Below are 13,784 nucleotides of genomic sequence, written 5' to 3'. Positions count from 1 at the left end.
GCACGCTCCTAGAAGTCAAGGAACGAGCTTGAAAATCGGCGATCGAGGCACAGGGATAAAAATTATTCGAAAATCGATTCGATCGCTCGTTATTTCTATCGTAACGTGAACCTCCGTGTTGAGCAACGATTACTTATTTCCTTACTCACTCCGAGCTATACCTACCTTCGTGGTAATTAAGATGGTCGGAATTCGGTGAGACATAGATGCCGCGGACTTTTTTTTTTTTGGCCACACAACGCGTTTCGCGTGTCTAGCTACAGTCTGCGTAGTCGCAGTCCGGTGCACGTCGACTCTCAACTTAGCACTCGCAAAGCAAATTTTAGATATGCGCGATGAATATAATACTCGAAGAGGAGGCTGCAGGTTGGCTCTTCGTAAGACATACGTAAGTAGAAAATACACGATGCCGAATGCATAGAATTTTTTCCACACACGACCGTTGCACGTGTACGTAGAGCAAATTACCTCGGCATCCCAATAAAGCAGCATTCTACGTTTTGCATTATGCACGATATCCATACGTACGTAATTCCGCGCGAGCCTCTCCACCGTATCGGGAACTCTCGATGCTGCTGGGGAATACGTTGGATACTAGACGATATTATTCAATGAATCCCAGCTATTCAAATTGCCAACCGATATTATTCCGTTTCAATTGCAATATCGAATTAATTCCAGCGTGCGGAACGTCGGTAGAGTTCGAGGTTTTGTCGTTGCAGACTTGTAGTGTAGATGCATCTTAAATATGCATCAGAATCACGTACGCGGGTGTTTCCTTTTTCGAAATACTTGAGGATTTGGTTTTTGGCTTGACACAAAGGTTCGAATGAAAACAGTATCTCCACATAGATAATATATATATATACTGTAAAATATATTTAATGAAAAAAATCATCTTGTAAATTCAGACAATCGTTCCGCGGTGTGTTTGTGTCGTGTATAGCTGGTTTTTTGTATGTATTAGGGTGTGTATTATATACGTAGGTATAATATGTTTCTAATAATTTACAAGGATAGTTAATGTTCGTTATTAATTTTAGTAATGCTAGTATCCGTAATACGATAAAAATCAGACCTACGTAAAAAGCCTAGCGGTGCTTAAGAAAAATCAGGAACGTTTCATTATACCTACATATCATTTCTATATGTATATATATATAATATATATTTATATACACAAAATACGTCGAAAAAAGTTTCTCTTTTTTCTATTTTTCAAGGGAGAAAATGTGTAACGTGACCCCCATCGCTGGTACGTTGACTCTTACGAAATTTCTTTTTTTTTTTCTCCATTCATTTTTCATCATCATTCGATAATTTCAAATGGAATATTGTTGGTTACCGCCATGTTCGAGCTCAGCCTGTTCACGCTTCACCCGATTTTATTCTGAAATAAAATTTTTGTTCGATGATAAAGAAAACGGAAAAAATTATGTAAGAATGAAAATCTAAGGAATCATTAAATGTATATCAGCAGGGGCCACGGTAACCACTTTTTCTTTCATATGCTCGGTACGTATTTCACAACGTAGATTTTTTCATCAACTATATGCCTTTTTATTATTTTTGAACTATTCCGTTCTCATTTTTATATATATTTAAATATACATACGTTGAGCAATTCATTGATATTGCTTGGATCGTTATTGGGTTTCGTTAAATAATGGTAATAATGATATTAATAATATTAATAATAATAACAATAATAGCGAATAATAAAAGTAATAATAAAATAAGAATAATCGTGACAAATGGTAATAATAATATTAATAATAACTTGAATCCAAAACGGGGCTTTCGTACATATCTCTTCATATAATCGTCTTCTCAATTGATTTGTTTCACGGTTATTTCTTTTTCGGTTTTTTCCTCCGTTTTAAAAAAGTTCGCGGAGCAACGATCAAACCGATATTGACTGTATTTCGTGAGGGTTTTAAATAAATATAATATGTCACTGTGCATAGGTATTTACGTTTACGTTCGTCATAAAATACAAGAAAATTTATCCGTCGTTAGTCGCAGATCTCATCCTAAAGCGATACACGTGCAGGAGACGACCATACACATCTGAATGTATGTACGTATGTTATTTTCGATTAGGATATTTAGAACGGTAATAATGTTACAAATTAATTATTTTTTTTTATTTCGTTTCGCTTCTATACATGATAATTGTTCTCACATAATTCTCTTCCCGCCAGCCTATTATACGAAAGATTTAATATTTAAATAATAAATATTCACAAAACGTTTCATATATAAACGCAGCTGATACTGTAAAATATAGAAGATGATACACAATATTAATTATATATATCTAAAAATTGAATCATTTGTGTATATTTTACAGTCGCGCATACATAATACGTTATCTATATAATATATATATGTACAATTAATGGTATCTCTGACCGTTCTTTCTAGTCGAAAAGTCTTTATCCGTTTTATTCATCTTTTTTCATTCCTTCGTTCGATTTTCTCCACATTCTTTTTACATCGGAAAACTCCACGAGTCACTTACTGAAAATAAGCGGGATATCCGGACACGCGAAACGCGGAAGTTTAAGATCGCAATAAATTTTAATATTCACTCATCACGCGCAATCTAGAGACGCCAAGGATGCCGGACTGTGGGGTCCTCCGAGCATGAACGGAGGACTCATCGGAGGCCCTCCGCTGCCCCCGCTGCTCCCGTAGAGCTCGAGGTCACCCAGAGAACCACCGTCCACTCCACCGCCGCATTTGTCGGATTTACCCTCCTGCTTCTGAAGCATGCGTCGCCATTTTGCACGCGCGTTTTGAAACCACACCTGAAACAAAAAGAGGGAGACTTTCATCACACCGGATCCGAGATCAATTTTCCTTTCACGGAATCACGAAGGCACGTCTTTGCCGCGAGACAATCTATGCCAAAGATGAACCGTTTTTCTTTTTTTACGAATAGATTCGCTATGGTTCTTGCGGAGGTTCGGTGTCCGATTATTTTCGAAGAATCAACCCTTGCAGGTGCGTCGATTTTTTGTTTCCTACCGTTCCTCCGCAACGACGTCGTCGCCGAGTAATACATTGAACAACGCGACTGTGCACAGCGAGCGTTTAAACGGACGTGCTGCGGTAGCCACAGGGATTACTTATGTACATATATAAGTACGTACATAGAGAGATACATATATTATGACATAATTCGCAAAGGAAAAATGGTATAGGGTAACGCTTGCGTACATAAGGTCGCCATCTTGAGGATAGTCTCCTCCTTCTCCACCATCTCCGTCTCCATCTTTCTCCTCTCTGCTCTCTTTACTCCCCCGCAAACCCTATAGGGATACGCGGCGGTGGAGAGGAGTCCCGGCATATGCATGTACACATATGTACGTGCATATGCCTACGTATATACTAGGTGTATATAAAAGGTACCCGCGCGTACCTATATAGTTTATGCAGCTTGAGAGAACCCGAAGAAACCGAGTCCCGTGCGCGCGATGCAAGGAATAAAAAAGGGCGGCCGAGCAGCGCCCTATACTACAAGGGAAGGGGAAAGAGGAAATGGCAAAGAGGGAAGAGGGAAGAGGGAAGAGGGAAGAGGAATGAGAGTATTGGCGAGGGCCGCGATCAATATCGGGCAAGATGGCGCGGCGCCAGGCACCGAGCTACGGCTGTGCTTCGGAGTACAATAGCTTCTTCTTCTTCTCCCCTCGCGCGCTCACCTTCGCGACCGACCACTTCTTCAGCTGCCGCTGGCTATGCGCTATGTCCTCAACGACCGGCGGAAGATGCTTCCACATAGGTACGCGTACACCCGTACAGGTATATGCATTATACATCGCGCATATGCACGCGTACGTATGCGTATTCCCCTTGGGAACGAAGTCGCACAACTCGTAACTCGCGACGCACAGAGACCAGAAGAATACCGCGACCTCTTTCAACGACGCTCCGGGGAGGGCGATTGTTTCGGTAACAGTGACGTAAACTGTCTCTGCTTTTTTCACGCTACCCGTTACCTTTTTTTTTCCGTCGATTCGGTGCAGCGAATATTTCGGTAGTCCGATCGCCATGCACGACCGATCACTGCGGGGTAATTAAATCGCGTGTATCGAGCCCGAGTGGCTGTACACGTCCTTGAGCAGATTCGGACGTTCTTGCAGACCTCGGTTCGTGCATGCGAATCGTACTTTTTCCATTTATCCCGATTTCAAGTCCCGCCGACGACTCTCACCGTAGAAGAACGAACCGAAATCGATCTCGCCAGGAGTACAGAGTGGAGTTTGTACGACATCGTTACGTGTTACGAAACGTACGCGTTGCGGAAGGAAGTGGAGAAGATGGCGGTCTCCTCCCACCGCTTATCTCTGAGATAACTGGTAACAACTCAACCGTAGGTAGCGATGTTAACGGAGTCGCATCTGCAGCCAACCGGAGCTTTCTCTTGGCCGATCGACTCTCCTTCTTCCCTTTTTTTTTTTTTCTCTCTCTTCCCTCTCGCATCTCGCGCGCGCGCGCGCGCGCCGCAAATCTCGAACCGTACAACGGGATGCTGTGCGATGTATCCGCGCGCTCTTCTTCACCCCACCAAAGAAGCAAAAGAGTCTGTATTGTACCGTGTAATTGTCGCGCGCGAGAAAGAGAGTCGTGAACGTGGTTCAAACTCGTACAACGCGCTCCGTACTACAGAGACATTTCGCCGCGAGGATGCCGCCCCGCCGCTTCTCTGCCGTTCCGATGACCGAAAAAAAGGCGTGTAGACGACGTTGTAACGTAGGAGTGCACCGGGGTTTTTCACACGTACGGAATTACCGCTTCTACGTCTGGTCCGATAGCGAAACACGCGGGGCGAGAAACTCGCACCGAGAGATATCGTACGGAGTTTCGTGTAGGTAGCGGCTGTGTGCCTGCGCGCCGAGTTTCGAGAAGCTCCCTCGCTCGAAGATGAACCGAAAACGTTTTTGGGACCGTCGTACGCGCGGTTACGGAGAAACGAAGCCGCTGCCGTTGCCGCCGTTGCCGCCGCAGCACGCGTATAAGTCGTCGTCTGAATACGGCGTCGACGGAAATATCGCGGACTCTTCTATCCCGAACGTTTGCCTCCGCGACTAGAACGCACTAATTGGAAGGAGTATACTTAGGAGACGGGGATGTGAATATTTTTATAGTGCCGCTTTGAAAAGAAAAGCTCCAAGTCCCATCTATCTTCCGAACCCCGCTCGGGACGCCGCTACGCCGCGGCAGCTACACTCCTCGCTTCGTTTCGACTACTGCTACCGTGCTACGTCGTTTTCTTCCATCTCTTATTGTACGTGTATCTCAAAATATTGCCACGATTAATTAAGGTTACTACAAGGGTCAGAGTCGCCACGATTCCCCGCTTTAATTGGCCCTAAAAATCCAATGCACCGTAGGACTAATTTTGTAATATCACACGGGGACGGGGGGCACGGAAGAACGGTTCGCCCCGTTGTATTTATATATTACACATGAAACGTCCGACTTACCTGAAGTACCCTCTTCGGTAATCCAGTCTTCTGTGACAGTTGTTTGAGATCTTTGGCATCCGGATTGTGATTTATCGCGAAATAACTCTTCATCGTTCTCAACTGATGGTGTTTGAAGCTCGTCCTCATTCGTTTCGTCCTGCTGTTCGATCCCGGCATACCCGGCGTTCCCGGACCCCCCCGTCCGAAAGGCATGTCCAGGTAATCGGCGTTCAGGTCTGCAAAAAAAAAAAAACACGAAACACCGCGAATGAAAAATCGTTGTAATTTTTAATTGAATATCGAGGCGATAAAAAAATCGCGTACGTATCGTTTCAGAACCCCACCCTGCTCGGGGGTAGGGGGGGGATCTATGGAGATTTGAAAATCGTGTTCAGCAAGCGTATCCGCGCCGCGTATAGAGTTGTAATTGCGAGTTCGTACATCTGAAACTCCGCGTTATACGGGAGTACCTGATATACCCGGTTTTGAACGTGGTTATATACGGATGTACCGCGTATGTATATATTACAGAGAAGTTGCGAGTGCCGAACAGCGGCTGATATCGATGCGAGGCAAGCGTCTCTCGTTTGCACTATAGCGCGGGGGCTAATGAGCTGTGATACGCATCGAGCATAGCGTTGCATTGCATCGTATCGCATTGCTCGCTGTGTATAGTTGCGGTCTTCATGCGCACCGACCCGCAATACTATCCCCCGTATAGATTCGACTCGTTGAAAAAAGGAAAAAAAAAAAAAAATCCATCTGAAACTCGGCGGCCGCACGCCTCTAGCTCTCTTATAAGACGAAATAATATATGTGCACGTGTACAAGTATTACGTACGTTCGATATATCGATGCGGAGAAGAAGATCGCGTAATTACTAAACGTGCGATAACTCCATCGAGCAAGGATGCTGATATACGGTGGTGGGTACGGCGGACGTGCAGGTACACACGTACGATATATATTCATCAGGGGGTACAGCCATTGAGCTCTTAATAAAACCGTACACAAACATATATTCAGCAAATATAAAAGTTGAGGAGTCAATCCCGCTCGATAGCTACGTACACGTAATTTCATGTACGTACGCTCGCAAAGGGGAATCTGATCACCTTCTCTCGCTCACTTTTGCACCGATTTATGTAAGATATATATAACACTTGGTGTATGGAGTCGAGCGTTGTACGTACACGCGCTAATGGATTATGCACCGAGTTCTCGGTTGTTACTAAAATCAAGTTCGTGTGTGCGGAATTCATTTTCAAACGAGCGATCTTATACGGGCCTCCCTTTATCCGTATAACGTCGACGTACCCCGATCATGATTAATTTGCATACTGAATCAGATACGTCGAATTTAAAGCGGAGACGCACAGCTGGACTGGAAGGGGCCTTGAAATGGGAACGAAATAACGTCGATTGAATCGATAAATGAATTCCAGTAATATTACGTACGCGAAATTTTTTGCATTACACAATGAGGCGTCAACGGGCGATCGTCGTATCGCGACGCAAATTATTTATAGACCGAATCGTCCTCCAAATCAACTTCAAGTACAGGTGATGGGCGCATGTGAATGCAATGGTATAATTATCGGTGAGCTCGATATTTCGGCCAATCGATCCTGTGGCAATAAAGTCATCGAAATAAAACCGACCTCTGTACTCCACGTTCATTGATAAAAACTCGACGTCGACCTTGACCTCTTGAAAGTCGAACTTGAAACCGCTCGCGTTACAGTAATTAAGAATCACCGTTATACATACACGTAATTTCATGTACACGTTGTACGCGCACTCGGAATTTTATCTCCTTTTCGAACAGATGTGGTGTACACACGAGCGGTATCTGTGTTTTTTGTCGATGACTTGATTTTTTTTTTTTTCAATATTTGCTCGTAATTAAATTATCTCGTACGCGTGCAATGCGGATCACCGAATCTTTGGTCGATTGGAAATTTTTTCTCCATCGGAACCGAGTCCACCGATCGATCGATTGCAATTTACGTGAGATATAATAATCGTAGGCTTTACTCGTGTAAAAACCGAGTCGATGAGAAAAATAAAAGAGAATATCGTTTCAGTTCGATCGTAATGGATTTGTCAAAAGTGCTCGGTGATCCCATTCTCTTTAAATGACACAGCTTAGTCGCGCTTTATATTCCACGAGAAAGTCACGTCACGCCATTTACACCGTACAACGCGTACAGGTGAAAAAGAATGGGGGGAAAAAAAGTGGAGATCAAACCATATTAATATGGGTATATCGTAATACCTGGGCGACGATCGTAGAAGAGACCACCGCGCCTCGACGATACAATGACGAAAAAAAAAGGAGAAAAACCAGCTTGTCCTCGTCACGCGCGTGTGTTTAGACAAAAACTTATGAGATGAAAAAAAAAAGGAGGAGATTGAAAAAAAAAGCGACGAATGCGAGCGAGAATATTCATTTACACGGCACGGGTGGTTCACGAGTTGCGTACAGCCGGAGGTGAGTCTCCGAAGTTTTATTTTAACGTATCGCGTTTTTGTGAGGCTCCGTTTTTAGATCCACTCGTAGGTAGGATCAGGTGTATAAAGCGACTACCGTGTCTCATTGACGCGGGGCGATCGATAATAATAATTAAAAACGTACGCAAAGATCGCGTTCGTTGATAATCTTCCGGTTTTCCCAGTTACATATAGGTATATATATTATATACGTTTGCCGCAATTCTCGTTTTGTTCGACCGACCGACCGACCGACCGATCGACGTACGCGTACGCGTCTATCCACCTCGAAATGTACGTTTGAGTGGCCGGCCTGAATACTTGAATTTATGTCGATGGGACAAATTTTATCAGGGTTCGGTGGCAAACGCCTTACGCCCACGCGTCGATAAATCACTCGATCTGTGCGGCGCGTCGGAGCGACCGGCCGTGTGGTTTTACCGGTCCTCCTCGTACAACTCGACTTCTTCGGAGTCGATCCTCGCCGTGCTGCGACCGATACCCGTGGGTAACGCGAGGACTGCAGGGAGACCAACGGCGTAAAATGTAGTACCACCGGTGTTCCTGGCCAAGAGGTTCTTGTACCCTCTCGACGATTGTGATCAATGCATATGGAAAGAAAACGCCGAGCTGCACCTCTTCCACTTCCACTTCCACGTCGCGATACGCCTCGTTCCCAAACCCTCAGCGTTTCGCGGTTCTCGTGCCGATGCGACGACGATTCGAAAAGGGGATGAAGAGAACCGAAGGCGAGGAGTACGGGAAATCAGGGTGGAGGAGTCGAGGTTTCGGGAATTTTTCAACCTCCCTTCTTCGGAACACTAAATTCATTCGGGGCTAGGGTCTTCGTCGTTCCGGAGTAGACGTATTGTAAAAGGCTTGCGTAGCAGCGGGAGTGAATTCAGTTTCTCACGAGAAGTTTAGATCTTTATTGCTCCGAAGAAAGAAAGAGAGGAGGAGGAGGAGGAGGAAGAGGCGGTCTTTTATGTCCGTACCCGCAGTATAAAATCCTACCTGAAAATCTCAACTACGAAGTGGTATACATAGACAACTTTGTTGTAAACAAGATCTCGTACAAGGTTGGCGGCAACGCACGTCCAGCAGCAACGGCGGGAGTTTATTGTACGTCTGTAATGCAACATCTTAAAATATCTTCAACGGAATTGTGATCGGTGAAAAAAAAAAGCCTAATCTCCGAACGATTTCTTTGGATCGCTACGCGTGTACGTACATATTGGTTTACAACCGTATATAGCTATACTTTCTAACCGCATACGACCGTACAGTTTCCAGGCTGTACCCACCTCGCGTTAACAACGTTTTATCAAGCGGGTTTATCTCAGACGTTGATCTTAAATACATAATCAAACTCGTATGTACTTATCCGAGCGTGCGTACGCGTCGATTGTAAAGTTAGTTTCTCGTCCGTTCGAAAGAGATTTCGAGAAAAGGGAAGGAGGAAAATATGGAAACGCAAGACGCGCGGCGATACGATAGAGTCGAATATTGTAACGGACTACCGAAGATCGAGGCGTCGATATTCCGTTCCACGGTTTTCTCTGCAGCTCCTTTTTTTTTTTTCCTTTATTTACTCTGTTCTTTTTTCACGGTGCAGCATCGGTATTTTATCAAAGTGCGTCCGGCCGGACGCGGAGCGATCGAAGCGTGATCGGATCACGTCCGACGTGGCATTTTTTATCCGTTAAGCCCCGTATTTTTTGGCTTCGAAAAGTTCTACGGAGTTTTTTGCCGAGCCACGCGACTGGGCGACGATCGTCGACGACGATAAATTCCCCCCGGTCTCCGGTGTCGCGAAGACTTCGATTTCCCGACCACTGGAACGCTGTGTGCGCGCATTATTTAGCGGCGACCACCGAGCGCCCGATCGACCGGGTTCACTAGACCAAAAAATTACGTCCCGCTCTACGGATTCGATACTTCACAGGGTCGCAAAAAGTTTCTACCGCGGGATCACGAACGGACGGGCTTTACCGATTGCGCGCGGTAAGACGACAAAAAACTGAAACGCTTCACTCTTTTGTGTAAACATCATCAGAGATCGTGTACATGATGATCCGAAGAAACATGCTTTCCCTTTCTCAGACTCGCCGAGCAGCTCCGGACCACGTCCTCGTCATTCCTCCCAACTCGTCAAAAACTCCGTTCGATATGTATAACGTGACGTTGAGAAAACTCACCCAAACTCGCCGTCATCGCTTCCAGATCTTTCGGTTTCCGTTTCCTCGGTCTTCCCTTCTGTCTGGGCGGTGGGACTCCCGCAGCGGCGCCGTTGAAATAGGGCACTTTCGGCGGCGATCCTCCGTCAGGTCCCGAGGGCGTTTGGGGTTGGAGGGGAACGGGACTGGCGTGGGGGTGCTGATGGGGGTGTTGCGGGTGCATCGAATGATGGGGGTGTCCGGGGTGTCCCGGATGGGGGTGGGGATGGTGATTGAGGAACTCTGGCGAGGGGAATGGCTGGCTGGGATAATGCGGTCCCGGAGGGTAAGCCGGTACAGGTGGACTCTGGGCGGGATGAAGATCGGCGCCCATTTCGTAGTGGTGTCGGCACAGCACGACGCCGTCCCGCATGCCGAAGTGATCGCCCTTCGTCAGAGGGATAGCGCAGGCCGCGCAGCAGAAACACCTCACGTGAAACACCAGTTCGCGCGCTCTCATCACCAACTCCGACGAGAGGATAGCCGCCTGACACCTCGCGCATCGCTTCATGCCGCCGAACATTCTGAAAAATATTTTTGAAAAAGGGGGAGAGAATCAGTAAACATCGGAGACGAGAGGCGGTCGCGGAGAATCGCATTTGCGACGGAGCGAACGCATTGATATCTGATCGAATTTCATTAAAAAGCCATGGGACACGGGGTGCAGTAATCGACGTGAGAACGGGTATAAGTGAGGAAGAAACGTCCCGCGTAAGTGCTAAAGGATCCAGTCGGACTCGTGAGTTCTGGACCGGTCCTCGGTGTCGCTGACGGGGCGGGCGACGGTGGTGGTGGTGCGGGTTGCTTTTTCTATATAGATACAACCGATCTCCGCACCGCCGATCACGACATCGCTACTGCATTAGCGGCAGCCTGTACAGTCTCCATTACCCGACATCATCCACCTATCTAAGCGATATCCTCCACCTCGACTCGGTCGTGCCACCTTTGAATGTAAGTCGCACAGGGATACGTCGCACACCGCAGTCGCGTTGCCGGGTAACCTTTTCTCTATACCTGAACACCGCGTTAAACTTATACCCCCGAGGGAATTAGATTATTGGTCGGATCGGATACGGTCTCTCGTACGTATACAGTCGCTACGCGCGGACCCACCTTATCGCGGGTATAACACACATCGCTATATACGCGCCAGAGTTATTGCCCCGCGAGCCATACACGTCCCATTGAGGAATTTTATACCACAAGATGGGAAAATAGTCAACGTCAATTATAGAGGCGCGAAATGTTGCCGAACATTGGCGAATGATAACCCACCCCCGCCCCGTATCCGTTGCAGAGAGAGGTGAAGGATTTAGGGATGGAGAAAAAAAACAAAATTCACCGAGGGATCTGAAAGTGGATGAAACATCGGCGATAATCATGTCACATTTGAACGTTCGCATTCCAACGCGGGCGAGAGAAAAATTGTCGAAATGCAAATCTGATTATTACACGGTTTACGTGATCATGTACTCCGGTCGTTTAATCCGCGTGCGAATCGATTTCACGCTTTTGAATTGAAAAAGCTAGTCGATTGACGGACGCACGTGTTACGCGTGGAAAGGTACGCACACGCGTGCGCTTCGCGATATCTCGTTTTATCTCGTGGTCGAAGAATGGTGGTTTTCGCCTATCGCTGTCCCGTGCAACAAGGGGTGGCACGAGTCGTTAGACTTGCGCGATGTGCGAGGCGATGGAAAATGGCGACTCGCGTCTTTGTGCACCTCTCTTCGTAAGCTGCTACCGGGGTTCTCTCGCAGCACGCGTACGACTTCCGGTGACGTATAATGCGGCACGTCTGGCCTCATTGGATCATTAGGCGCGTTATTTATAAACCGCAACGTACCCCAGCCCCCTCCGCGGTAAAAACCCGAAGAATCGACGCCCGGCTCGCCGGAAACAACGAGGGAAGGTTTCGATCCATCTTTTTTTTTCCGGCGTCAAAATTTCAACGGAATACGACAACAGCGAAAAAAAGAATATAACACGTGCGATTTAAGCTGTTAATCCCTCTCTATTTTCCCCGCAGTATCCGATTTTGAGAGGGCGAAAAAACGCTCTCCGAGCTGTCGGTATCGACTAGCCAAATAGGTGTACGCGTACAGCGAAGGTAGGACGGGAGGAGGGCTCATCGTCGTTTCGCCGAACGAATTTATACTAGATAGGAGGGTTGGGGTTGAGCCCGTAGGAGATGCGGGATTAGGGTAAACTCTCTCGACGTCTGTCCTCTTGACTTTGGACATATTGTCCAATGAACGAACGCTCGCCCCTCTTCACCTTCCCCGTGGCTACCCTGTGCCAAGTTTTCACCTAATCGGATCTATTAGGGCAGACCGCGCGGTAACGAAGCTAGTCTACCGAGCCGGCTAACCCGGATCTAAAATATCCTCTATGTCCTAGTCGTGCGGTCGACGGTACATCGCAAACGATGCCGGATGAATTTAGAATTTCGCAAACAAGGGGCGGTCGCGTAAAACATCCCCTATTTCCTTTACCCTGTGCCGTGGCTCATGCAGGGGCGCGCTAACGACCGGGCTCTCACAATGGGACTATACCCTCCCCTTCCAGCATTTTTTTTTTTTTTTTCTCCCTCCTTTTTATTCGATTCTTTTTTTCATTTTCACTTTTTTTCCGGGGGCTCGGCGCGTTGACGCCCGTCGACTGTGCAGCGGGGAATCCCGCAGAGTTATACAAGTTGCGATCGGGTGTAGAAAAAAAAAGGTACGTTTTACGGTGTAGGTTGTACGCTAGTGTATACCGAGGTGTATCTAAGGTCCCGGTTACCCGTTTCTGTTTGCGTTGTTACACCGGGAGATTTTTCAATCTGGATCCGGGGGGGAAGATGTTCGAAGGGCCGAAGGGAACGAGAAAAAAAGGGGGTCAGAGATGAGAACGTAAGCGAGAAAGTAGCCACAACATTTTACTACAACTGCACAGGCCATCGTCAACCCCGGAAGAATACTACACCACGTAACAAAAATATGCCTACGCACACACAATGAAATTTCAATGTACGGCTCACGAGGACCACCCGCTGATACTCGTTTTTCCGCACACGGGGTACGCGGTGGTACGACGGAAGTTTTTAAATGCGCTTATACGGATCGTGGAGGTTTTGAGGGTGAAATTTCTTGACACAAAGTGATGGAATATTCGGATTTTCCATCATATCGACGCTGAAGGGCGTCTGGAGATCCTCCGAACGATTCGCGAGTTTTGGAAACGAAAAAACTCCGAGGTGAGGATTGAGGATTTCAACTTCTCTGCTCGCGACTCGAGTCGAGTTAACGACGTATAGGATACACATACATCACGTCCTGTTAGGAGATGACGAACGACCCAGTGTTGCCGCTGAGAATATATAGATTCTATTTCTGAACTTCTTACTCTCCGCAGGTCCATCACTCTCGTCTAATTATTGTTTGCCACTAGAAGTTTCAGCTTACTCCGGATGAAAAATGGAGAGGAGAGATGTAATGTCCTCGGGGATGTTGTATATTTCGGTCAGAATTATCGGGCGGCAAGTGAAAATGCGAAGTAGTCGCGGGTCGAGAAACAAGTGTTCAGTCATCCGCTCGATCCGACTTTGAAACTCGTC

General features: G+C 46.7%; 1 protein-coding gene across 2 annotated transcripts in view; it reads right to left on the bottom strand.

Moving 5' to 3' along the window:
- Positions 1 to 857: 857 nt before the first annotated feature.
- LOC105693597 (protein apterous-like) overlaps positions 858 to 13,784 on the bottom strand; it is a 35,384-nt gene continuing 22,457 nt past the window's right edge. For both annotated transcript variants that reach the window (XM_020856707.2, XM_012413626.3), the window contains exons 3-5: positions 10,166 to 10,707; positions 5,493 to 5,710; positions 858 to 2,813 (exon numbers count right to left, since the gene is read on the bottom strand). In XM_020856707.2, coding sequence (XP_020712366.2) covers positions 2,598 to 2,813; positions 5,493 to 5,710; positions 10,166 to 10,707 — 976 coding nt within the window. In that variant the 3' untranslated portion in view covers positions 858 to 2,597. The remainder of the gene's footprint in view (positions 2,814 to 5,492; positions 5,711 to 10,165; positions 10,708 to 13,784) is intronic.

This window comes from Athalia rosae, chromosome 4, assembly GCF_917208135.1.
Source record: "Athalia rosae chromosome 4, iyAthRosa1.1, whole genome shotgun sequence".
Taxonomy (NCBI): Eukaryota; Metazoa; Arthropoda; class Insecta; order Hymenoptera; family Athaliidae; genus Athalia; species Athalia rosae.
This window is presented reverse-complemented; position numbering and strand designations above follow the sequence as displayed.